At 30.9% G+C, this 26606-nt stretch overlaps 5 protein-coding genes across 6 annotated transcripts; all 5 read right to left on the reverse strand.

Moving 5' to 3' along the window:
- Positions 1-6179: 6179 nt before the first annotated feature.
- On the reverse strand, positions 6180-12355 carry LOC130671673 (uncharacterized). 2 transcript variants are annotated; one of them, XM_057475720.1, is made up of 5 exons: positions 11756-12355; positions 9782-10019; positions 9154-9557; positions 7195-7305; positions 6180-6683 (listed from the first exon to the last, which is right to left on the reverse strand). In XM_057475720.1, exons 2-5 carry the CDS (start codon positions 9923-9925, stop codon positions 6422-6424), a joined length of 921 nt encoding a protein of 306 aa, XP_057331703.1. In that variant the 5' UTR covers positions 9926-10019; positions 11756-12355; the 3' UTR covers positions 6180-6421. The 2 variants fall into 2 exon arrangements, with proteins under 2 accessions (XP_057331703.1, XP_057331704.1); XM_057475721.1 differs by lacking the exon at positions 11756-12355 and adding an exon at positions 10339-10359.
- A 562-nt stretch (positions 12356-12917) lies between these two features.
- On the reverse strand, positions 12918-14872 carry LOC130671677 (uncharacterized). The gene is made up of 4 exons (XM_057475726.1): positions 14477-14872; positions 14138-14328; positions 13385-13495; positions 12918-13266 (listed from the first exon to the last, which is right to left on the reverse strand). The coding sequence occupies exons 1-4, from the start codon at positions 14645-14647 to the stop codon at positions 13137-13139; spliced, it is 603 nt and encodes a 200-aa protein (XP_057331709.1). The 5' UTR covers positions 14648-14872; the 3' UTR covers positions 12918-13136.
- Positions 14873-16677: 1805 nt separating this feature from the next.
- LOC130671678 (uncharacterized) lies at positions 16678-21352 on the reverse strand. The gene is made up of 4 exons (XM_057475727.1): positions 21059-21352; positions 20749-20933; positions 18404-18520; positions 16678-18150 (listed from the first exon to the last, which is right to left on the reverse strand). Exons 1-4 carry the CDS (start codon positions 21215-21217, stop codon positions 18036-18038), a joined length of 576 nt encoding a protein of 191 aa, XP_057331710.1. The 5' UTR covers positions 21218-21352; the 3' UTR covers positions 16678-18035.
- Positions 21353-21387: 35 nt separating this feature from the next.
- Positions 21388-24080, reverse strand: LOC130671675 (uncharacterized). The gene is made up of 5 exons (XM_057475723.1): positions 23707-24080; positions 23430-23597; positions 23163-23338; positions 21735-21851; positions 21388-21651 (listed from the first exon to the last, which is right to left on the reverse strand). Exons 1-5 carry the CDS (start codon positions 23725-23727, stop codon positions 21522-21524), a joined length of 612 nt encoding a protein of 203 aa, XP_057331706.1. The 5' UTR covers positions 23728-24080; the 3' UTR covers positions 21388-21521.
- A 328-nt stretch (positions 24081-24408) lies between these two features.
- On the reverse strand, positions 24409-26531 carry LOC130671680 (uncharacterized). Its single transcript, XM_057475729.1, has 4 exons — positions 26206-26531; positions 25142-25293; positions 24859-24966; positions 24409-24628 (listed from the first exon to the last, which is right to left on the reverse strand). The coding sequence occupies exons 1-4, from the start codon at positions 26326-26328 to the stop codon at positions 24517-24519; spliced, it is 495 nt and encodes a 164-aa protein (XP_057331712.1). The 5' UTR covers positions 26329-26531; the 3' UTR covers positions 24409-24516.
- Positions 26532-26606: the final 75 nt, after the last annotated feature.

A 26606-nucleotide genomic window follows, 5' to 3' on the forward strand; every position in this document is an offset into this window, starting at 1 on the left:
CACACACACACACACACACACACACGCGCGCACATGCATACATATATCTACGCATGTGCACATGCACGCACACATGTACATAAATACGGGGTAGCACACTTACCCCACACATGCGCACACTTACCCGCACACATGCGCACTCTTACCCCACACATGCGCACTCTTACCCCACACCTGCGCACTCTTACCTCACACATGCGCACACTTACCCGCACACATGCGCACTCTTTCCCCACACATGCGCACACTTACCCCACATATGCGCACACTTACCCGCACACATGTGCACTCTTACCCCACACGTGCGCACACTTACCCCACATATGCGCACACGCACACACTCACGCGAGCACACACACATTCTTAGTTAAGAATTTTTACAACTTTGAATGGTAAGTTTTACCATCTTCTATTGTAAAAATTATAATTTTCAATAATTAAAATTAGCATTTTCAATAGTAACCGTTACCATCATCAATTGTAACTGTTATCATTTTTAATAGTAAAACTAATCATTTTACCGGTGATAAAATGCTATTACCATTTTAGATGGTTAAAATTACAAATTTTGTATTGTAAATAGTACCATTAAATTTTCTCCGTGTATTGATTAATAAATGTCTTTGAGCTTTGGAAAATCAGAACAAATAGAAAACGGTAATCGTGTGGGAGTAAAAATTTTTGTGCCCGTTGGAATGGATAATTTCGAGATAAATCTGCTACTAGAAAATTTCCACTGATTAAATAGTACTATTATAATTTTATTTTTATTTTATTTAAATTCTCTTTTTTCTATTTAACGAATATAAGAGATTGAACTGGATTCGAGTACAAAGTAAATTGAGAATCTTGTTTGGAATTTAATTGGCAATCAATCTGTATCAATCTTCAATTTGAAAATAATCCCAATCGAAATGGGGCTCTTTATTTACTGTACAGAGATAAAAGGGCCACTGGAAAGAGAGAAGAGAATAGATTTATTAGAGATTGTAGTGCAGAGGAATTGAGATGAGATATGAATACTGTGAGATATGTTATGTTTACTTTGATTAAATGATTCAGATGCGATTACTGGTAATGTAGGGGAATTTAAATGTGGGTTTAATGTGGGTTCAGATTGTAGAAGATTAATAGGGTTATTTTTTAAGATGTATCTTGTTAGTGTTGGTATTTTTATTTTTTTTAGGATTTGTTAAATAGCTGGTCAAACGGGCTGCTTTTTTCGTTGTCATTAATATTAGATTTAATGTATTTATTGCGGATATTGATTTGGTGTTTAATTGGCGATTTAATATGACGTTATATGTGTCGAATGTAGCTTCGTTACTCGGATATCAACAATTTTATATTTTATCATTAGGGTAATGACACGTTTTATACATACATAGTATTTTATTTCGTAAAGGTTGTAATTTATAATATAATTACACTGCACAGTGGAATTTACGTATTAACCAAAATTATAAGTTTAATAAAAAAAAGACCGGGTAATTGGGGCGTTAAGAAATTAATGCGCTTTTTAGATCACAATTTAAAAAGCAGTAGTATATTGGACTACAAATCCACACTATTTTACACTCTTAAACCAACGATATTCTCCCTCTCCCTTTCTTGATGTATGTATGTGTGTATAAATCAGACTACAATTTTTCATCATGTATCTTATTCACCCAATACATTTCCTTGGTTTAGTTTTCGCTTCCGCAAGGGAGAAAATTTCTCTTGGATATCTTTTGCCGGGAATGGTAGAGAGGATGCTCTCGAAATCAGCTTCATTTTAGGAGCTTTTCTCAATCCTCCAATCCAATGCTGGCGCTACGTGGTTATGCTGCAGTCCAAAGGAAAACGAGGTATAAGAGGAAGTAAGAGAGTGTAGCCAAAAAAGATTCCTTTTTTTCTTTCGCCCAGAAAGAATAAGAAATAGAATAAAATACTCTAGATATTCGTTTGGCAACGTCGAAAGCTTCTTGATTGGCCGCTATATGTATAAATATATATATTCTCATTGATGGTATATCGATACCCCAATACCTACCAAGATCCTTTTGACCTCACTCAAATGTCTAAGACTCCTGAGATGTTAAAGTACTTCAACGCTTTGATCCTCAATAAGTCTTCCATTTTCACTAACGATTTTCTCTATTTCATTTTTTCTTTTTTTTTTTTTTATTCTTCATACTTCATTACTTTTTTACCACTCAACGCTTTTTCTCTCCTTGCTTAAAACGTCACACTAAAATTAAACTTGCTCTCACGAAAAAAGTTGAAAAATGTCTTTACATTTATTTTTTTTTTAAATAATTAAAGTTAAAAATTTTTTAATTTGTCATAAAAATTTTTTTTGATACGGTAATACTAGAAATTAATTAAAAAAAAAAAAAAAAACTAATTATCAATTTTCTAAACTCGTTGTACCGGTGGAACTTTATTTTCTTCTCTCAACACTGAGATTGGTTACAAGATCGTCGATCTTGGTAGAAACAAGATTTATGGAACTGTCTTAGCCTCTATACGTTGACTCGTGAGCGCAGCAAATGGACTAGGGGTATCGATTTCGACGCCATCTGTACATAGACACAGTATACATCATAGCATATAATGCATCGTATGTCGTGAATGTCGTGAATCAGAGTACAGTAACTATGTAATAGTAATAGTAGATGTGACGTTACGAACAAGAAGAAAAAGAGAGATAGAGAGAGAGGAGCGTGAAGGTATAGTACGACAGTATCTTGACGTTTTACGAGGCGATAGGTAGAGATTTAAGGGCCTTTTCCCTTCCCCCCCTCTTTCCCACTCACCGTACCTTCGTAACCTCGAGTTTCTGGCATCAGTACTCACTCGTTGAACACGCTTCATGTCACAAGCTACTCAACCTCACGTTATTTCGTCTCCCATTTCTCTCATCTCCATTTTCGTAGCTACTTCCCCCATCCTTACCCTCGTCTCCACCATCTTGACGTCTTCAAAACCCATTTTGAATTACTCCTTCAACCTCACTAAGACCTTTCAAACATTTTCTTTAAATTTTAACCCTTTTGAAAACTTGTATTAACTTTCGGCACTAGTTTTATTTTTTCACCTCCATTTTTACTTGACGTTAACGAAAATTAATGCATCTATAAATAACACAGACGTGTGTGGGTGTGTTTAATTTATTATTTAGAAGAAGACAAAGAATTTTGTCAAGCATGGGGATAAAAGTTATAGACACAGTTTGTTACGTGGAATGAAATTGCTGCATGGTATCACTGAGAATATGAGATTTTGTGGTAAGAGAAAGGGACTGGGTTGGAATAAGGGCTGGGAGGACTGAAGAAAGATACAAATTGAAAAGACAGAGACGGAAAATGAAGGAGGAATTCAGCAGTTGCGTGTCGATCAAACGTGTTAAGCTAGATCTGAGGATTTGTCGGCGTGTAGGGTGCACGAGTTGTATTTATAAGCTTCAGTGTGAGTGGGAGTTTGATGTCGGGTGTTGGATGTGAGGATGTGAGGATGTAAAGGAATAAGGCGGAATGCACCGCAATATTGCTTGGCAAGACGACACGTCGTGACTATTTGTATTGCCGGTAGGATCATATCAAATGCTATTTTATTACTATTACTATTATTATTACTATTATTATTATTATTATTATTATTATTATTATTATTATTATTATTATTATTATTATTATTATTATTATTATTATTATTATTATTATTATTATTATTATTATTATTATTATTATTATTATTATTATTATTATTATTATTATTATTATTATTATTATTATTATTATTATTATTATTATTATTATTATTATTATTATTATTATTATTATTATTTTCTTTTGGTTTTTTATTTGATAATTTGATTTTTGTTATTAAAAAATATATTCCATTATTTTTATGTTGACATGGTAATAAATATGAAATTGTGAAAAAAATGTATACTTTGATAATAACAAATTTTTTTTTATGTAATTTTATAATTTTAAAATGGATTTTTAAGGGCTTTATCATTCACCATTAAAAGAAGTAGCTCTAGAACGTGAATAGAAAAAAAATTGTAAACTCTTTTTACGACAGTTATTGTTAAAAAAAAAAAGTACCGACAGCTTGCTGAGTATTTAAATTTTATTCATAAATTTTTATTTTACTTATTAATATTATTATTAAAAATATATAATAATAAGAATTATTATTATTTATATCTGTCGGTAGACTAGAACCTCGTTATCGATACTTTTAATAAAAGCTCAATAATGAAACTACTTTCGATAAACGGGTGCTTTTGATAGCCGCCTAAGGTTCTTCTTATTTTTTTTTCTTCTTCTCCGTGTTGATCTTGTTTTTATTTTTTATACGACAGCCATTCAATCGTCTCTGCTCTAGTGCTTCTCCAAGGGAATTAATCTGAGCTATGATTAGACGGGGATAAATATTCAATCAATTACTTGTTTCGCGATGAACCATTAATACCTTAGCACTTTTCAGTAATTCATTATCGATCACTTAGAATAGTCAGGAAAAACGATTAATATTGTCTGTTAAAACAATCAATAGCAATTGAAGCAATCGAACCTTTTTTCAATATTTAAAAGTTTAGTTGAAGTAAAACAAGCTATTCAGTCTTGATTATAAAAATAAGTTAAATATTCAATCTATCAGAGACATTCGTTTTTTTTTTTGTCTGAAAGAAAAGTAAGTTTTAGTCATATTCATGGCGAGGTAAATGCCAATGAATGTTTAAACAGTTTTCTCCAACATCTAATCACAAAGTTATACTATCGTTGCTTTTTTGACGTTCATCGAGTTTGACCACCCAAGAATATTCCATCCGCTAAAGGGCTAGCTCAACTCAACTTTTTATCGAATTTCCATAAAACATTCCGGTATTAAAACATTTACGACATAGACCGAATAGTTTTCGAAGCAGAAAATCATTGAAATTGGGCTGAAAATTAACTGGAGCCTTGACAAAACGAAAGAAAAAAAAACATTAAGTATTTCAAATATAATGGGCAGCTGTGGAAAGTTATACGTCTAGGCTAGTCTTTACTTGTAGAACTTAAACTATGTTATATAAGAAAAAAAATGAAAATAAAGTTTAATAGAAGTAGAACAAAAAATGCATTAAACTTTTCTATAGAGTTATTGTGTATTGAGTAATGGTCAACACCCTGGTTAGACTTTTCTTTCTCTTTGGAAACTATATCTTTCGTCTGGAGACTGACGTACATACAAAGAAGAGTAACCAATGGAATTTGCTTAAGAGTCTTTACAATAAAATAAAAGACACCCTCGGGGACTTTAAGTTAAATCAATACTTATAAAGTCTATGTACTCGAATTCATAAGTTTTTTTTCTTTTTTTTTTTGGCGATAATTTTACTACTTTGTATTTTTCTGCTGTTTTGTTTGAGTTTTCTTTGTGTATTGATTTTTTACAAGTTTTTGGTCTTAACTCCGCGCTTATTATTCTGCGGTACGAAGAAAGAAATTTTTACCCGAGTTTACATTGAAAAAATATCAATTCTTTGGAGATATCTGAGAAAATTTTTTATTTACTTAGTTTTTGAGCCAATTATTGGCTGGTTTACATTTAAAAGTTTTTCAATCTGCCGTTGAATGGTTAAATTATTTAGAAAATTTTATCTCTGGAAAAAAACGAGAAGTAATAAATTAGCAAGATCAATTTTTGGGACAAATTTTTTGTTTGCTGTTGAAAAAGTTTGGGATTTGATTGCGGATTTTTAGCGGTTGTTTTTTGGGAGGTGAATTTGAGATTCTTAATCACTTTAGGAGTCGCTTTGGAGCCATTGTCATTTTGGGGAATAGCTATCCTGACGATCGTTAATCGGGTCAATTCCAATGGGAGTTACTAATTTAACGTTTGCGGTGATAGTCGTCGTGTGGGTGAATATATATGTGAGCATATGTGTGTGAGCCGGTTATCGTATTAGATTTAATGAAAGAGGGTTGCGTCCAAACGAAGGTAGACCACAAAATATGTAGAACTAATTACGAAAATAGTTAATAAAATATTTAATTATTTGTAAAATGCAATAAATTTTAAAAAGTAATAAATTGAAGCAATCAAAAATTTGAAGATTTTAATAGCTGACAGAGAAGGTTTCAAAAATGGAAATTGGTTTTAAAATGTTTTATTTGAATCGAAATAATCAGACGAAGAGATTCTATTCTTATAAATTAATTTTACACTATCAAAACAATTAGAAATAAATAGATATTTATACTAAAAATAGAACAAAAATTTGAGCCATAATAATCATCTACTTCACAACCGGAGTAAATAAGTAAAAGCAATAGCACAACAAAGCTTTCATGTTGGAAAATAGATTTACTTATACATTATATTATTATTATTATTATTATTATTATGATTATTATTATCATTATTATTATTATTACTATTACTTCATGTTGTATCTCATCAGAGAGTTTCCAACAGAATCGTCCACAGCTTCATGAACATTCAGATTATTAGATTGGATGTTGTTCCCGTAGTCGTCAGACTTGATACTGTATTTGCCCAAGGCCATGTCTATCAGTGAAAACGAGCATCCTGAGAACATGGACTCGCATCTGGTGCCCTTGTGCCCAGCACGATGTGCTTCCGTATATATGTGATGTTCTTTAGGCTCATAGGGCATCAGGACTCGCTTCAAAGGCAGCCTGAAATTCAAATGAGCTTCATTAACCATTCAACCTTTTGCCCACTCGTCAATTAAAATTCCACGACTTTAAGTTTTATTTAAATAAAAAACAAGCTTTAGCAAATAACTTGATTCCGTTGTAAGGATAACATCCCGAAATTAAAGTCTCGTGTGTATGTCTACACTCCCTAAAGATTACTCGGAAAATCGATCGCGATCGGCAACGCCTCTGTGCAATAAATAACCGAATCCCGAAATCGCAGCAATTTTTAACTTTTCGACGGAAAGACTTAGTCATAAGCAGTAAAGAGCTAGCTGTTCCCCCGAGAATATTATAACTATCCTACTACTGCAACTGCTTCTGCTACCGAAAAAGCTAAAGCTAAAAGGATCTTAGCCTTTATTCCTACTCCATTCTCAAGTTACATTTATCCCCTTAAGAAAAAGGAAAACCCTTTGGCACCTCACCACGCTGGCTTAATCTTCTCAATGTCATTTATCTTTATGGGAAAGAAGAAAGAGATACTTACGAGAATGCTATCCTCATCATTTCTTCAACCAGAGTATTCCCCTTTGGCATTAGACGCTGAGAGGCTTCACACAGGGCACGTAAAATGCAAATACGTCCATTGAATCCCATTCTGTAACAAACAACAAATTATAAACAGTCATTGCCACTTGAAATTTTTATTACGGACCAGTAAAAGCTGGACGTTTTTCGAATTTAAGTCAACTCTATAATATAATAAAATACATATAAATTGGAAAAATATGAACAAATAAATTTATTTATTTAATTAAATAAAAAAGATAAAAATAAATTTATTAATGGTAATAAATTGTCATATGACATGTCAGCAGAATCTCCAATACAGACATTTGTTTTTATCTCTCAAGTTATACGAAGCAATTCCAAAATATTTGTCATTTCTACAAATCAGTTAATCAATACTGTACAAGGAGAGATATAACATTTCTTTGCGCAAATTAAAGTCTCTATGCCCTTTTTTTTTCTTTTTTAATAAAAATCGGACGGGTCGAGAAGACGCTTTGGATTAATTGAAAGGCATTAACTGCATTGTTTAGTAATTTCTTTTTTCTTTTCAACATTTAGCAAACTCTTTTCCCAGCTTGTCATCCATCTTCCTTTAAAGGGTGGTCGCGATGTGACCGAGACGAGCGTTTATCGACTTTTTTTTTTCTATTTTCATGCGCGTTTTCAATTACCCGGACAACGGGAATGACATCCGACCGCTGGTTCTATCTATTGTAAATGTGGTTAGATGAAAAAAAATAAAAAACGGAAATAAAAATAAAACTATTGAAAAATATTTAAAATAAATTTGAAAAAAACAAACAAGTATTAGATCATTTAAAATTTTTATTTTCAAATTTTTAACTTCCCGCTAAGAAAATAGATGATTTTCAAAAATTTTGGGAAGTTATTTTTTTTTACCCGATTTTCTAAAATTGAAATTTCATCAGATGTCGACGTTTTGAGGTCCTAGGGAGCTATTCTGACTGTTTTCAAAATGATGTCCGAGTGTATGTGTGTGTGTAAACGCTCTATAATTTTGTAATATTGAAGCAAATATTTCAAGTGTTTTTGTAAGAAAATTTTTAAAAATATAAAATATGTTACGAATTTTCTTTTATAAATTCATCTCAATATATTTTTATGAAGAAAATGAATTTAAAAGTACTTTCATGGGTTGGAAAAAAAGAATTTATATTTAGAAACTTATTTTTATTATTTTAATACTGCGATCAATTTCCATGAATTTTCAAATTTAAGAAATTGTTTTCCATCATAAAGCTCAAGTATTTTAATTTAAAAAATTTAATTCAATATATTTCTTAAGAACAAATTAAAAGAGATTGGGTCAAGAAATATTTCCAAGAAATGAAGAAAACCTTTTTAATACTATTTTTTTTCTTATGATCTCATCCACTTACTAAGTTGCTCGGTTAGAGCCAAGTTTTACAAAAGTTAAAGTTCGACAGGTAGTGGCACGTAATTTGCCCGGTATCTCAAGTTCTTTTGATGAGCTGAAGATGCTAGGAATGCAAGAAAATTAAAAAAAAAATGCTGATAAATCGTATGAGAAATTATAAGAAAATGTCGAATTCTGTAGATGGAAATAGAAATCCAAGTAATCGAAAGGACATCGAGATATTTATTTATGAAAAATATTTTATTTATTTTATGAATATTTATAAAATATTGAGATGAATACGAGAAATCTGCAATTCAATATTTCAGTGAATGGTCGTCTAATATGAGATCCCTTGAAATATTGCTGAAAAATTATTATAAGTTGGTAAAATATTTTTACTTGACAGGAAGAATGTTGTCATAAATTATATTTTTTTTTAATAAGATATATAACTCTGCTACTTCGCATTATATATTCAAATCGATACTTGATATAACTTTATACAATGTTAACTTTATAATTAAGTAAAATAAATATAAAAAAAATACTCACGCGTTTATAATGACCTCGAGCTTGTTATAAAGTTCCCGCCGATGTCGTCGTTTAAAGTAGTCGTAATCCGATTTCCGATAGTGCATCTTGGTTTTGCTGGTAGATCCTGGTTTTTTTTTGTTACTATTTTTAAAATTGTCAAGTGCATTGTAACTGTAAGCCCCCTTATTCCAATTTTCGTAGCCGAGTGAATTTCCATTTTGAATCCATTGATCTGTCTTGAGTAACTCAGGATAACGCTGCTTTATTGAATCACCCGACTGGTGATCCTTACGACGAACTTGAAGAAACGGATCCAATGACGGTTTACTTTCATTCGGTAAATCATAAGATATTCCCCAATTTAAACCTTCGGTAAATATATTGTCGGGAGTCAGTGTGTGTACGGTCATACACAATGCAATCTACAATTAAATATTTCCAATTATTATTTAAAATGCGTAAATATTTTAGATGAAAGACAATTAAAATAAAATGAATAAAAGAAAAAAATGATGGTGCGGTTCGTCGGTGATAGTGGAGGCAAAAGGATAAAAACGGAATGTAATTGATTGAGTGGGACAACGGTTTGACGTGACCTGAACTAATCACAATTGGTCGTATAGAGGAAAGAAAGAAAATCACTTACGGAAAAGCTTGAGCCTTCCGGAAAAACTACATAACGTTTTCTTCTGGACAGAGATCTCTCGTCGGTGTCTACCGGATTCATTGTATACAGGAGGATATACAACACCAGGATATATAACGTCAATCCCTCGTGGCCCTTCCACATCTCGAGGTTTCTCTTTTTTTTTCTTCTCTTTTATGTTTCTTGCTTTTTCTTCTTATTATTTTACTTCCGTGAAATTACCTCTGTGTATCGAAACCTAATGCCAATGTTTATAAATAAAGCAATTTTAAAAATAGATTTTGTTACAAGGAAGGGTAGTGGGGTGCTTTAAAAAATTCAAAGAGAACAGAAATTTTTTTATCGAAATCTTAGGACTTGTTTTGAGCTTATCATGAATTTTTTAGCAAAACAGAATTAAATTTGATTATTAAAAATTAAAGAATTCCAAAGTCCCCCGTTGGCCCTTATATTTTATATGTCTATGAATAATAGTGAGATGCAGTAAACAAATATTGTAACTTATGATTATAAAAAAGGTCGTAACATAGCAATAAAACGAAAAAATGCATAATAACTTTTTTATATACGTCGATATCATGATTCCCTCGGCGAAGTAAATAAAATATAACTAATGTGACTAAAAATACAATTTAATGTCTGAATAATGTGAATGAAGATGATCATTGTGGTGTTGAGTATTTTTGTTATTTGCTATATTTATAAAAGTAAGTACACAGAAAAAACAGATATCTTGAGTCAAGAAAATATTTTTGAAGACAAACGTTTTCGGGAACCAAGTCAAGATTTTCTTGAGCCAAGAGAATTCGTCTTGGTTGGAGAAGATTTATACTTTATCTGAGAAAATTTAGGCCTCCAAAAAAATTTTCTTGAATCAAGAATATTTACCTTCAGTCGAGAATTTTTTTTTTTGTGTGTAAGATTAAAATAAATGGGATTCCCTGTACATGTACGTGCACGTGTCTCGTTGAAATAATAACAAAAGTGTACAATGAATGAGTTAAGTATATTTTAGTAGGGCGTACGGTCGCGTCATACTAGATGGAACTTCCTGCGGTAGACGGAAGATCGATCTCTGGGTGAGGTGGGGGTGGAAATATCTCGTAACTCACTTCGGTAAGCTCTTTAGGAAACAGGAAATTGTTAGTTGGTAGAGTGAAACTGGCGAGAAAATGATCGATAGACATGACTACAGCGATACTGTACTCTTTAATGTCCGGAGGTCAACTAAAAGTATCTTAACAATCTAGACAAACTTTATTTTATCTTCATTTTTTTTCGTTTTTTCAACTTAAAAACGACACTTATAGCAGTAAATTGTATTTCTTGACGTAAATATTAGGTTTTTAATTTATTCAATTTGATTTTTTAATTGATAACAATAATAAATCGAGGTAAAGATAAACCAAGCTCAAGTCTCATCCGGAAGTGGAGTACTTTGAATTGATATTCCAGACAAACTATCAAAAATACGATAAAAATGTATGAATATAAATTTGTGAATTATTAAATTTTTTGAAAAAAAAACCTCATGCATTTTTTTATGAAACGAAATACTAAAATAATAATAATAATAATTATAAACTTTTTGCAAGATAAAATAGCTTTTTTAATAACTTAATTTATCCAATCTTTTAAGCTATTAAAAATTTCTTAATTACATCTATTATAATTTACATAAAAATTATAACTGTTTTATTTTAAGAATAAACTTTTTATCTTAAAACTTTGAATGTTTAATTAAATATTTAAATAGTTATAATAATAAATTCATAAAATATTACGTTCACACAATAGTGGCTTTATTTATGGACATTTTAATATCTATATATAAAATATATAGTAAAAAATGAAAATAATAATAGAACGATAAAATAGTTTAAATGAATATGCATGTGAAAATAAAGTACGCAAAAGTTTGCGTTTTAAATTAAAAGGATAATAAATTCAACAATAAAGGTGCCATAGACTTACCTGTAATGTGAGTTCAAATATTACTTTATAGCTCGTCGACGAAAAAAAAATTTTTTTTGATATAAACTGCTGACTGTTTCGAGTTAGCGGGAGATCACGTGCTTTTGTTGGATTTCTTTTTTTTTTATTATCTTTTCGTTTGAGTAACACGGAGATAAAACAAGTGTAGGATGGTTAATGTTCAACAACCGACATTGTCAGACATATTAACATCTATCTGTGGTATTTCTCTACTCTACCAGCCACCACTTGTTCACGAGATTCACGCTCCTCTATGTCATATTCTCGGTTATTTGCTAAACAATTAGCTCCCCGTGAGATCTTGTATGTTCACTCAAATATTCAAGCACGAAATTTGGATTTCAAAATTATATTCTCTCTTCATATCATAGCAATACATTTATTCTAATTTATATTCAAATTGCCTCCGTAATAAAAAAATAACTTACTCCTCGTCATGACAAATGGAAGTGAATAAATAAATATCATTATTATTAAACTAACACAAAATAATAAATAAAAATTTAAATACTTGATGTTTAATTAGTGCTAAATATAAGTTCTGATAACTTGTCGTGTCTGGAATTAGTTAAATACTAACTAAACGTACTGTAACTGCGTAGAACCTTACAGACTTATTATCCCCTCTTAGGTCGATCGCGTTTACTTGATTGGCTAACGTTAACCAATAAACGCCTTCCGTTAATAATACCGCGGTGCTGAGTCACACTAAACTACTGAGAGTGGGGGTAAAGTCAGTATCAGCTCAGCTAGTGAACCGTAAAGACATTTAGGAAGCTCTAAAAATAATTTAAGGTTAGAAAAAAACTCTGGCAATAAAAGTAAAATATTGTAAGTCTTTAGTAATTTTTTTCTTTTTACCGTAAATATGAGAATTTGCATTATTTCCGTCTTATAATCCAATTGTATTGATGACAACTTTATTTCCTACATTAGCATAATTCTATTTCTTCTATTAAAGCTCACCGTGTCAATGGTATTTGCTTTTCAGTACTTTACTGTAAGTTTTAAAAAAGAATTTAAAGTCATTGGAGTGAAGAAAACGTCTTTTGTATTATGCTTGCCAAGAGCCTTGGTCATGAGGGAATAGCGAGAACCGCGAGCGCGATGTAACCATATCCCTATTGTCCTGGCTGGTGGTTAACCGTAAATCCCTTGCGACTAAAACCTCGACCCAATTTTAAAACTCTTTGTACTTTTCACTCCACTGAGAGTACAAAACCTTTCAACTATTTTTTCTCTCTCACTTACCTCGGTTAATATTGTATTATTGACATTTTATCACAAAAAACGTACAAGTACAAATTATTTTAATAATAAAAAGAAATTAAATAATCGTAAATAATTAAATTTATTTAGTTTATAGATCAAAATTATTTAAAAATAATTCTAACAGTGAAATGGGGCATTCATATATTTTATTACAGTCAGATATAGATTTATATGCCGTGTCATATTCATCAGGATTATTCCCTTGATTTTCTTCGTGGCTATAAATGAAAAAAACATAAGTTCATACTATATTTCATAGCTTAATCATATCGATTGTCTTCAATATCTGACACGAAATGGAGGGAATATATATATGTATATATATATAAGCTTTACCTCAATATTACACGCAATAAATCATCGAGGAATGAAATCCCGGGTGGTTGTAAGAACATTTTCGATTCACATATTGTCCTCAGTATGCAATTCTTACCAGAGAAACCAAGTCTGTAAAAAAAAAAAAAAAAAAAAAAAAGAACAAAAAAAGAGTTTTGATTTATATCTCAATTTACATAAATATCCTTTTGACTATTTATTAACGTAGACTCAATAAAAATATATATTTTTTTATCCCGTTTATACTGTTGATGAGATGACAGAACAGAATAAATATGGCCATTAATTGAATTTGATTATTCGTTAAACAATTAATTGGATCGCGAGCAGTTCATCCTCTCTTTGATGTAAAATGTGCACAGCGAACAATGATATATAAACTACTAACGTTAACTCGCTTTGTTTCAATTGATAAACCAGAGTAAATTCGTTAAACCCTACACAATTCCCATCACATTCCCTATATCTACAGATACATATATTTGTATTTATATGTATATATTAATTGTGACATTATTGTTAAATGCTGCTATTTATACAATAGACCAATTTTCGGAGCAATCATATCAATTTGTAGTGTTAATACTTAGCAGCCTTAATTAAATTATAATTATAATTACAATTACTTTTTTATCCATTAATAATTTTAAATTAATCCTCTGCTCAGGCAACTATTAATTACTTTCCTGTATTAATAACCTTAATAATTAAAAGGTCTTGAAAATAAAATATTTTAAATTAGATCTCAATTACCTGTCAAGCGCCAATTCAAATGTATTATAAAAATCTCTTTTATGTCGTCGTAATTTATGATTAGATTTTTTTTTAATAATTTTTTTATCGACGTTGTCATCAGGAATTGGCCAGATCATGTCGAATTCTAAATCTAAATTCCAGTTAGTGGGTTCCTTGACTTGAATTGACTTCAATCCCGTGACTGTCATCTGTACATGTACAGATATGTGAATAATGATAATAAGTGATAATAATTATAATGATAATAAAGTTGTATAATATAAATAATGGGAGGTATGAAATATAATGATAGTTTGGTTTTTGAGGTAGATAGAGATTTAGTGTAATTTAGCTTACCACGAATGTGGTGCTCTTGGGAAAGACCAGGTGTCGTCTCTTACGATGTAGTAGTTTCCTAAAGTTAGTTCCAGGTGTCATAGTATCCAGAGGACACTCAGAGTTGGCAAGAGTCAACTGCAGAATCTCAAGAACACTTTGGATGATGAGTAACGAACGTTCAACTCTCATGACGAGCTATTTGTACGTGAAGAAAAAAATATATAAACTTTTGTTTTACAGTCGTTACTTTAGTTGGCTCGATAATCTTCAGAGGAAGAAGAAAGTGGATAAGAAGAAGATGCTGATAGGAAAGAACAAGTACAAAATGGAGAAAGATTAAGAAGAACGGAGAGGAAGAAAAGAGTCGAGAGAGTCTTTTCGAGGATGAAAACTCGTTCGACAGCCGTTGCTACCAGTGCTGGCAGATTGTTTGACGTGCGAGTTATCGGAGTTCCAGACACGTGATGAGAGCTAACGCAAGTCAACTGTTATATTCACTGGATTTTTTTTTCTTGTAAATAAAAATTTTTTGGTAAAATCGAGTACTAAATCAGTTTATTTTAGTTTTAATGTTACTTTAGTATAATTGAGTATTTAAGTAGAGTTGGATTACCTTCTGAGGTAAAATGGGCTGAGGAAAAAGTTAACTTCCACACGGAAAGAAAATTATGGGAAGTTTTGCTATGCATTATGGGAATGGTTCCCATATTGGTATAGGAACTATTCCTATAATATTATGGGAACTATTCCCATAATGTTATGGGAACCATCCCTATAATATCATTAAATTTTTTTTTTGCACAATAGTGTAGAAATTTCCAAAAATTTGAATTTTCTTGAATGTTTTGTGCTGACAAAAAATTCTTGTTAAAAATTTTAATATTTTTTTGCCAAATACAATTTTTTTTTTCAATGTTTGAATTTTTGTTTTTATGTTTAAAAATATTTCTGTGTATTGTAGAAGTGATTACTGCACTTCTTTAAATTAATTTTTTCATGATAATATGGGAACCATTCCCATAATATTATAGGAATGGTTCCTATAATAGTATGGGAACTATTCCCATAATATTATGGGAACTATTCCCATAATATTATGGGAATGATTCCCATAATGGTATAGAAACCATTCCAATTGCATTATGGGAATCATTCCCATAATATTATAGAAAGAATCCCTATAAATTATAGGAACCATTCCTATAGTGTTATGGGTATCATTCCCATAATTATAGGAACTATTCCTATAATTATGGGAAACATTCCTATAGTTATAGGAACCGCTCCCATAATTTATGGTCGTAATTCCTATGATGGTATAGGAAAAAATTTTACAAAATTATGGGAACCGCTGCCATAATTTTCTTTCCGTGCACTTAAAATTTCTTGAATTATTTATTATTCATCTCTCTCCATTTTTCAAGCTCTTAAAATTTAATAAAATAATTGTTGTAAAATTTTTCATCAGAAAATAAAATAAAATAATTTCAAATTCTTGACAAAATATATATTTTTTATTTTTATTAGCCTACTCCCCTTTCTATCATCAATCATGTCGACAATCGAGAGCAGTGAAAAAAATTATCTTGTCACAAAATCATATTTTAATATCTAAAAATATAAAATCCATAAACTCATCATAAAATAATATTATTCTCTCTATTTAAATTAATTTTTCCTCACCACTTTCATTCTGACAAATAGACGTACCGTAAAAAAAATAAAATAAAAAAAAAATCAACTTTCCTCCGACGAATTTTTTTTACAAATCCGACTTTTTTTAGTATTTACGCGATGCATTATTATTGCGTACTTCGTTGTAACATAAAAAAGCCAACTCTACTTTTTCTCTTTATCCACCTCTCTGCAGATATAAATATATATATGAAAATATACATGTATAGATAGATCAAAAACATGTGAAGAGTACGATGTTGTTGACGATGAACTGCGACACTAGTTCGCCAGCAGGAAATTACACTCCTACATTTGTATAAATACAAATATATGTGCATACACTCGTCATATCTAAAGTTTTAATCCTAGCTGACATTTTCCTTGTACATGGTAACATTTATATGCATTTTAATATCCCAACACATGTTAATAATTTTTTCTTTATCCCTTAGTCGAAAGTACGCACTTCCCTCCCTAATTTTAAGGCCTAAAGTCTCATTTCCCTCTCCTGGTGGAGTTACACGCGCCCCACTTATATCGCCGGGAGCAAAAAATTTTTTCGTGCCTACGGAAACAGCCGGCTGCTGCCATCTACTGAACGTCTACCACTTTATCAATAAAATTTTTGACGATAACATCATAGATCGTTGCTTTATTTATATATATGTCAGTGTTTTTGTGTCTCGTTGTTTGTGATATTTTAAGTAAACAGTGTACTTGCAATAATAAAATGACTGAAAAAGTATCATCTGATGACTTTATGGACGAGGATGAGGTGATAAAAGATTTTGATGCAGAGGCGAGGTTAATTATTGAAAGTTTATGTATTCATTTATATATTTTTTATTGGCAGGGAAAAAAAACTTGTTCATAGGCATAAATTTATTTCTTTCGAAAAAAAATAATTTTTTTTTATTTTTTATTTTTTATAAGTATAATTATGTCTTTTTTTTTGTTTTGTTTTTGATGCCTGCCCCCGCCGACCAGACGCACTCGCTTCGCTCGTGCTTTCAAATGTCGCGGGGCAGGCATCAAAAACGCAACAAAAAAAAAAAGAGAGACGGAAAAAAATTAAAGTTTTATGTATGTCCGAAAGAGGCGCGTCAATAGGGAGCAAATAAAAAAAACATGGCCGACCTGTCAGCTGAAGGCAGAACGTGGTTGTATTGTTTATAGTATTCAAAAATGTAATTAATAAACGTACTTTCGACCAGGTATAAAGAAAAATCGTATACACCACACGGGAAGATAGTTGAAAGCCCTACCCTGTGTGTCATGATGCCCTCGGCTTCGCCTCGGGCATCTTATCACACAGGGCAGGAATTTCAACTTTCTTCCCTTGTAGTGTAATATACTATTTATTCTTCGCAGAACCATAAAAAATTCATTTGTCGCAAAGTCATAAATGAGTAATGAGTAAAATTATATTAATAAAAAAACACCACCGGGTATACAAAATGTTTATTAATATTTCAATAAATAAAAAAACTGTATAAATTTTAGCGAGAATGATAAAGTAGGTATGCGGTTATTAATAAAATTCCATAGGGTTATTTTCATCCTTGTCATTTTAATACTATCTTTCTCAGTTACTTTCCCTCGAGTAGCGCTGTAAGCGTCTCATAAATTTATCACTACCAAGTTCAGTCCTCGGTGAATTTAACCGTTATCGATGTTAAATTATCGCTTAACCCCACGAGAAAAAACTTATCTCGTTATTTCTTGTTACACTTTTTTCTTTTTATTATCATTTTTTTTTTTTTTTCATTACTTTTATTCCATTTAGTTTTATTTTAGTTAGTTTTGTTTTCTTAATTATACATATATATACTCTGTTGTACAGAAGAAAAGATAAAAAAATAAGTCATTATTACCGGTGATTAAATAAATAAAGATATTTTTAAAGAAAAAAAACATCGGAACAAGCGGGATAAATTTCATCGCAGTTGTTATTGGAGTCGTGAGCTAGCTCGTATTGAGTTTTTGGGTCGACGTCGTAAGAACCACCGGGTAATCTGTAAAAAACGAATAAGAAAGGGAACGTGGTGAGTTATTAAATAAAATAAGCAGGTAATTAAATTAATGTGTATGAAGTAATAAAGAAGATTATTACTTTGTCAGGTTTCACATGAAAAACACGTACTCGTGTATGAATCATGTGTGAGTGTATAGATGTATCTATGCATGTGTGTGTGGGTATGTAAATATGAGTTTATATGTTGCGGAAAAGTGATTTTAATAAGTGAATGAATGATGCGCAGCACTCACGTGAATATAGAGTAGAGAATTTCTTCTATAAAGCTGCCTTTTCCAACGTCAGAGTCATTTCTTCTTGCTGCTTGACAAAGAGCTTTAAGCACGCAGGCTTTGCCATCTTTGCCTCGTCTGCAAAGACAAAAGACATCTTCTTACTTTATTATTAATAAATTATTATATATTTTATATTTTATAAAACCGCCCTAAGTTTATCATGTAGATTTCTATTTTCTTAAAAAAATACAAAGCTGTGATAGGTTTATTGAAAAAAAAAAAAAGAATTACACTGTAAAAAATCACCGGGGTAAGTCCAAGCGGTGTAGGTGTTAAAATTATCGGTGTTAAATTTACCCCCGAAGGCGGTGTAAAAATAACACCGCCACCGGTGTAAATATTTTAGACCGGTGTTAAAATAACGCCGCTGCCGGTGTAGATATTCTTTTCCGGTGTTAAAATATTTTATTTTGTGAATATTTTTACTTACTCGATCACTATACTTGTTAGAAAATGATATTTTTTATTAATTTTCATAAAGAACTGACATTTTTTGTGTTTTATAATCTTTACAGTTAATACTCCAAGCGGACGCAAATACCCGCTTTTACACCGGCATTACTCCGCTTTTACACCTGTTACCCTGTTTTTACACCGGTATTACTCCGATTTTACACCGGTTACCCCGCTTTTACACCAATTTTACTCCGCTTTTACACCGGTATTTTTAACACCGGTGTATTACTCCTTCTACACCGGTGTAATTTCATTTTTACACCGGGCGGAGTTAAAACGAGTCCATTTTTAACACCGCTCTTTTTACAGTGTAACAAATAATCTGGAAATATACATGGAGTAGATATTTAGAGTTTTAATTAATTTCTAATTTACGAATTCAACCGTACATTATTACTTGCTAATGAGTGAGCGTAATACAAATTGAGAGGATGACTAATTTGAATTATTAATTAAACAGATTAATAATTACCCATGTGAAAAAAAGTTAAAAAATATTTTAAATGCTAAACTTCGAGAGCTGTGACAAGTCATAATTTTGATTTGATTATAAATACAAAACCATGATCGAAAAAATAGTATATATTTTTTTTAAAATTAGAGATGATTGTTTGTAAATTTGCCAAGTAATTTCGTAGCAATTATCTACTTTCAGTACATATTTGAGTTTATAATAGGGTATCATAACATGATATATTATAATACCGAAACAAGCTTAACGTCACATTACTAAATGACTCAACGTCCGCGAAAAGCTCAACTTTGTTGCGGTAAATATCAGCAGCCGTGATGTGACGTTGCAACACGTTTAAGAAGCCACTCATGCGTTATAACTCCCTACTGGTACTGACATCTTTCCGGTGGTGTGATAACTGAGTTGTTACCTAAGTATATGTAAATATTTAATGCATATTTAATTTATGACAGCAAAATATCGAGATTCGGGTAAATTGGATAAATAATTTTTTTCTATTTTTGCTGTTGTTGATTTATTTAATTATTCTGATGTTAACATAGGATAGAGAATGATGTTAAAGATAACATCGTTAGAACTCGTCGGATGGACGGTTATTCCCAGCCTCAGAAATAACTGGTATCCCAGGGGCATATGATAGCAGTGCAATATCGATATCTTCTTAACTGAACCAGCTATTCATACGGGTATATACTTATATATATAGATGTATATATATTGTCCTAAGCTTGATAGCCTATGAAGATGAGGTTATCTTGAGTTTATCGATGGTGAACGATAAAATATATTTATTTATAACATATATGAGTATGAAGGATCAAATTTGATGTAAAGGATAAGATCAAGTTATCAAATATTTTTAATTAAAAACCATAAACTTGATATTGAGAAAAAAGGTCTTTAAAGGTACAAGAAAATTTTTTTACTGCTTGAGTTTACTGAAATCAACGAAAGTTGTATTATTTAATGGGATTATACAAGAAGAACAGTAATAAATATATTTAATATCAAAAGAAATATGAAACATGTGTCTAGGCGTGTCGATGTCATCTATTCTGGAGATCCATCAGTTGATTTGTTTCATTCTGCCTACTAATTATCATCCCAAATTATTTTCGAGGAGCTCCCAATTCAAAATAATAGAAAACTAGGAGAATTTCTTGTCCTTTTTATCGTTGGATGACTGTTTTCAGTAATCGATAGATTTAAAAAATTATTTATATGAAAAAGTTGAGTTGCTAACAGAATAAAAATAAAAAAAATAAATCGATAAGAATCAATAGCTCATTTATATTCCGCGATATGCTCGTGCAATAGACTTTTACTGTTATTTTAGTTTGAAAGTTTAAATTCAATTGATTGAGTGACTTACGTGCTCAACATTAACTCCACTTTGCGATACAGTTCTCTTCTGCTACGTCGGTGATAAACCTCAGCAGGTTTTCGGTAAGGCACCGAGTTTTTGTGCGGCAGTTCCCAAGCCAAACCCGCTGTTACTCCCACAGTAAAGAAGCTTTCTGGCTTGGCATAGGTCCCGATCGTCAAACAGTAAACCAGCTGCATTCAGATTTCATAAAATTTTATTTCCCCATTTATCATTTTATTTAATTCAATTGTCATTAAAGTTTTTTATTTATCCCGATACAAAATAATAAAAATATTTACTTAACAATTTACTGTACCTGTACATTACTTCCTTGTGGAAATATTAAATATCTTTTTGGCACTTCTCTCTTTGTTAAATTTAATTTACTACTGACATTATTGCTTGCTTCTATTATTACAATAATAATAATGATAAATAAAAAATATAAAAAAGTTGAATTTATATTTGTTGTCATTTCGAGTTTAGACCAACGACTGACTTTTTTTGTGGCAACACAGTGACAAGTGTAACGGGTTTTATTTTTTTTTAAACGCTAAACTGTAAATTACACATTTCTTACAAAGCTTCCGGTTATAAATTCCTGGTTATTATTTTTAATAAAAATAAATTTTACATTTTTTTTTATTGTACTAAAAATAACGTTTTTTTTTTATTTATAAGTAAATGTAAAATACATATTTTCGAGTGATACAAGGATTTTTTGGGCATAAAATTTTTTTATAAAGGTGTTAAGAGTTTCCTTTAGTAAAGTAAAAGTGTCAAAAGTCAAGTTCATAAATGGAGTGTCGACAAGTAGGATACTCTTGAGCACAATTCATCTTACTCTGATGAGTAAAATCGTAAATCTTGTCTTGAGATTTATCAAAGTTATTTCCGTCATTTCTTAATCTGTAAAATAAAATTTCAAATTAACTTTAAAGTTTGTTAAGTATATTAAGACGATTAATTTTAGAGATATAGAACAAGTTTACCTGAAAATCACATGCAAAAGTTCTTGAATGAATGTTCCACTGCCGATTTTATCACTACCCCGATTTGCGGCTTCGCAAATTGCCTTCATTACACAAGCTCTACCGTCAAGGCCAGCCCTAATAAAAAAATTTATGCAACAAAATTGAAAAAATTAAATTTAACATGTAAATTATAAAAGTATTAAAAAGATTTTTAAAAATAAATTTGAATGTTACTTGATGAAAATTAACCTTTTTATTATAACATTGCTCTGACAACAAAGCAAACTGCTCTGACAAACAGTCAGCTGTCAATATTTTATAAATTATCAATTTTAGAAAGCCCACTTTTTTTTCAAAGCTGCCAAAAGTGTCAAAAATTGATGCACGTTAAAATATAACTGACAGTTATTCAAATAATTTAAATTTCATTATTTTAAAAAATACGTTGTAATAATTTACTTTTGTTATCAATCATCCGAAAATTTTATCACAAATAAGCCATGACTCCAAAACTTAGTGACGTAATTTAAATCTCATTTATGTGATCGAGTGTCAAAAATGAAATAATCAAAAATAATTTTAAATGTGATATTGAGTTGGGAAAAAAAAAAATTGTAGAGACAAGATATTTCATTTTCAGAAAGTAGGCAGACACTTTCTCAATTGCTTCAGTTGTATGTTAAATTTAATTTTTTTTTTCAGACAATATCTCACAAACAAATAAAACTACTTTGCGAAATATATCAAGGGCAGAGAGAATACATTGGATAGAAAACAATATTGTACAAGCTTTTGCTTCTTTATTGCTCTCACCCTCATCCTATATATCTATATATATTTGCTTCTCTATATATATATATATATATACAACAGTATGTAACTCTATTTCTTTACCCGTTTTGTATTTTATTTTATTTTTTCTATTATATATATTTGATATTTTTTTGTTTATGAATATAGAATATAGATATATAGAAAGCATGTCATGTGTATTGAAAATTCAAAAGTGTTTCACAAAAGTCACGATTGATTCAAATATATAGCAAAGACATCAAGTAAATAGCAATGGGAAAATATAAAACTATTTCTTAGTTCTTTGTTATGTTCAAGTAGTGGTAGATCCTATTTCACGATGAATATATTATTCTGTCCAAAAGTCATATGTGACAAATACAAGCGCCTTAAAAAGTTGCCAACAAATATATATTTTATAATTAAACTATTTCAAAATTCCTCCGACAATTAAAAACGTTGATTTTTTTTAGTGATGAAGAAAAAAAGTTGAGCTTAAAATTAGGGAAGAAGTTGAAGAAGTCGTAAAGGCTTTAAGGGATGAGGGTTGCGGATAAAAGTTTATAATGGTCGGAAAACAACTTGTAATGAAAATAGTATTTTTTGTTTCTTAGTTTTAGAATGTTTTCACTCGGTTTACTGTGAAAAACTTACGACTGAAGAAGCGCTTCGATTTTAGGGAAGATCACGCTTCGTGTTCGACGGTGCAGTAATTTAGTTATTTTTTTATCGACTTCACTCGGCAATTCCCATGCCAAAGCAGCTGTCATTCCCACCACCACATTATCTGGCTTTGCAGCAAACGCTCCGATTGTTAAACAATAAACCAACTGAAAAATAAAAAAATAAAAATTGTTATTTCTTTTCTTCGTTTGTAAGAAATAAAAAATAAAAAAATCCAAGTATTTAGTTTGAGTTTACCTGAACATTGCTACCTCGAGGAAATATTAAATATCTTTTTTGTCGTGACAAAATATTTTCTTGAGCATCAGTGAGATTCTTAATGTCTGCGACAACAATCCCTAAGCTTAGACAAACGAGGCAAAATATTCCATGCTTCTGTAGCCAGGAGAAAAAGGATAAAAAAATCTAAAAGAATGTCATATAAATATTACTTTTTCCATACTATTACTATTACTATTATTATTATTGTAATATATTTTTTGTTTATTATTTCTTTGGACACAAAAGAACGTACGTTTGTCATTTCACCAAACATATTTTTCTTTGCGAGCTTGTCCGAGCTCCGTCTCCACCTACAGCAACTATTTCCACCTCTGTACTCGTATTATATGTATTGCTGTATATATATTTTTCTGCTCCTGTTACTGTTACTGCTACTATTATTACACACTAGAGTTTTCATAGACAAAGCAAGTCCGAAATACAGTATTTATAAAGGCCTGAGTATAATAAAAACTAGTGTGCCTTTGTACGAGTAATTTTCAAAGCCTCGACCTCACGTTTCATACTCAAAACCATCAAAGTTTTCGAGTTCAACCCCGCGATAATTCGTTGATACAACACGGACAATCCGTTATATTATTTCTCCTAATTGACACTTGCTTCTTCTCTCAGTACAGCCATAACAATAATCATTTTGAAGAATCGTTGCTTATTATTTTAATTTTTTTATTCAACAATAAATTTGCTCGCTAAAAAGTCAATATTTTTTTTTATACAGCCAGACTTGTCACTGTCCTAATTTATTTACAAAGGACAAAGGTAAGCTTGGGAATAATATGAATTATATATACATATATATTTAAGGGTTGACCTCATATACAAAATTATTAAATAAATAAAAATCATGTTAAGAATAAAAATAGATTAAGTCAGAAATAAAAAAAAAAAAAAGACAAATCTTGATATTGTTTTATTTATTATTTATTTTAGCAACTACAAGAGTAATGAATGTATTAGCAAGTATATTATAAAAATATTTAAGCTCAGTGGTAAAATAGAGCAGCTTAATTTAAAAAATTTTCCACTTATTGATAAAAGCCCTTCAGTACTCAGGAAAGCCATTGATACTAATTAATTGCAGGGGACAAGCCTCTGTATATTGCTGACACTCAAGTACTGAGTCCTCGTCGTGAGTACAATTGGTATTGGATGTTCTGAAATCACAGCCAGTTAGACCTTATTCACTTGTAGTGATCTATATATTCCCACAAACCCATACATTTATACATGCATATGTATGTATGTATGTATGACTAGATGGAGTAATGGAGGATATGAAAATCAGCGGGATAGAGAAAATGAGAGCAGAGAAGGCCAGAGAGAGGGTGAAACTCGATTAATTGATTCGAGTGTACATTCCCAGAATAATTCAAGTGCTTCATACCGCGCTAACAATTTTAATATCTTCGCCATAACGCCGTCCTTACGGTTCGCGTAGCTCATTGCTTCGCAAATGTTCCGGGCGAGGCAGGATTGACCATTAAAACCGTGGCTTAAAAAAAAATTTTTCAAATATTAATTAAATTATTATTTTTATTAACCTTTTTTATCAGCATACTCATTTATCTTTTTATTAATACTCGAGTTTATTAAACTTGCATAAAAATTTTCCAATAAAAAAAGAAAAAATGATTACTACTTTTGTTGTAATAAATAAAATAAATTACCTGTCGTATAAAAATTTGACATCATCATGTAAATGGTCAACAGAACGTTTTTGCTTGGCCCCATCAGGCAAATGCCAAGAAACTTTAAAGCCCGAAGCCTGGGCAAAAATAGTTGTCCATGCGACAGAATTTATTTTATAGTTAAGTCGATACTGGGAACAAAAAAAATGATTATTTGTATACATATTTTACATCGACAATATGATAGAGTGTCAAATAAATGTAAAAAAAAATTTATACTCTGAAGATAAATTTAAAACTGTAGTAAAAAATAGTGAAATAAAATAAAAACTCCCACAAATTCTAGCTAAGAGTGTTGTTCAATGAGACAAATAGCCTGTGAGCTGAGGTTGAAGCCAATATTAAGGTCTATCGAGTCTGCATCAACAGCGAGTAGACGTGGAGCGAGTAAAAAATAAGAATAAGTAAGTGAATGAGTGAACAAGTGGTATGTTTATGTGTATGTGTGTGTATAAATGATGGAGACGACGGGGTAAAATAAGGAGTAAAAGCAGCAGAGGGAGCAGAAGAACCAGTAGAAGGAGTAAAAGGTCGTAGTCGGCTGATCCTGGCAACCCATTTGTCATTGACTCTACACTAAAACACTACAGTCTATACTAAAATGTGTAGCAGTATCGCTTGCTAAGAGTCACCAGACTTTTCTGTTTCTTACAGTCAAGTAATACAAAAAGCGTTAAGATCTATTTGTATTCGATACACCCGAGTCTCGCAATAAGGATCCAATGACTTTTAACTTTTATCAATTTTTTACAGACAACCTTCTTGTCTTCTCTATCTTTACTTTCTCTTCCATGATCTCCTTTATCTACTTATGCTTCACCCTATTCCTTGAGGTTATAACCCTTCACGACTTGTCAAGTGATCCCTTCTCAGCCGTTTGTCCTTTATATCCTTCAACTTGTCCTTCAACTTGTAACATTTTTTTAATTTTATTATTTTAAAAAACTTGTTAATCGTCTTCTATTTTCATTTCATTTTTTATTATCAAATCGTGTCCTTATAAATGTACACAAAAAAAAAAATTATTTGAAATTAAAACTTACAAAAAAGGTACTGCCTTTACGAAAAGCTAAGGATCTACGAGGACGATGAGCATTTATAGAGTAAACGTCAACTGCTAAAACTAAAACAGCCATGAAAATCAAAAGTCTGAGTCTTGAAGTCATCACGAAAGGTGAGATGTTAGTTGGCTTATTTAGTCGTACACTTTATATAAATAAATATATATATATACATCTATATCTAACCGTGTATGTGTAAATGTGTATTTAGATGTAGATGTACATGTGTGTTACCGTCTCTCAACTCGAATCTTTAACCACTGGCAAGCGTGTCACGAAAGGAAAGTTACTGGTATATATCCTGAGCAAGTTTACCCAAAGTTTCCGACTACGATTTATCCTTGAGAGTTAACCTACCTCCACCACCTCCACCACCACCACCA

This window comes from Microplitis mediator, chromosome 7 (genome assembly GCF_029852145.1).
Source record: "Microplitis mediator isolate UGA2020A chromosome 7, iyMicMedi2.1, whole genome shotgun sequence".
Classification (NCBI taxonomy): Eukaryota; Metazoa; Arthropoda; class Insecta; order Hymenoptera; family Braconidae; genus Microplitis; species Microplitis mediator.

Coding starts and splice junctions, on each gene's coding strand:
- LOC130671673 (XM_057475720.1), bottom strand. CDS start 9,925: ATGTGGAAGGGCCACGAGGGATTGACGTTATATATCCTGGTGTTGTAT. Junction 7,306..9,153: donor CTCGAGGTCATTATAAACGC/GTGAGTATTTTT, acceptor TGTTTGTTACAG/AATGGGATTCAATGGACGTA. Junction 6,684..7,194: donor ATGATGAGGATAGCATTCTC/GTAAGTATCTCT, acceptor TTTGAATTTCAG/GCTGCCTTTGAAGCGAGTCC.
- LOC130671677 (XM_057475726.1), bottom strand. CDS start 14,647: ATGAGAGTTGAACGTTCGTTACTCATCATCCAAAGTGTTCTTGAGATT. Junction 14,329..14,476: donor CCAAGAGCACCACATTCGTG/GTAAGCTAAATT, acceptor GTACATGTACAG/ATGACAGTCACGGGATTGAA. Junction 13,267..13,384: donor TTATTGCGTGTAATATTGAG/GTAAAGCTTATA, acceptor TTTCATTTATAG/CCACGAAGAAAATCAAGGGA.
- LOC130671678 (XM_057475727.1), bottom strand. CDS start 21,217: ATGACAACAAATATAAATTCAACTTTTTTATATTTTTTATTTATCATT. Junction 20,934..21,058: donor CACAAGGAAGTAATGTACAG/GTACAGTAAATT, acceptor ATCTGAATGCAG/CTGGTTTACTGTTTGACGAT. Junction 18,521..20,748: donor GTGGAGTTAATGTTGAGCAC/GTAAGTCACTCA, acceptor TTGTCTTTGCAG/ACGAGGCAAAGATGGCAAAG.
- LOC130671675 (XM_057475723.1), bottom strand. CDS start 23,727: ATGTTTGGTGAAATGACAAAC. Junction 23,598..23,706: donor TGTTTGGTGAAATGACAAAC/GTACGTTCTTTT, acceptor ACATTCTTTTAG/ATTTTTTTATCCTTTTTCTC. Junction 21,652..21,734: donor CTTTTGCATGTGATTTTCAG/GTAAACTTGTTC, acceptor TTTATTTTACAG/ATTAAGAAATGACGGAAATA.
- LOC130671680 (XM_057475729.1), bottom strand. CDS start 26,328: ATGACTTCAAGACTCAGACTTTTGATTTTCATGGCTGTTTTAGTTTTA. Junction 25,294..26,205: donor GTAAAGGCAGTACCTTTTTT/GTAAGTTTTAAT, acceptor TTTTGTTCCCAG/TATCGACTTAACTATAAAAT. Junction 24,967..25,141: donor GTCAAATTTTTATACGACAG/GTAATTTATTTT, acceptor TTTTTTTTTAAG/CCACGGTTTTAATGGTCAAT.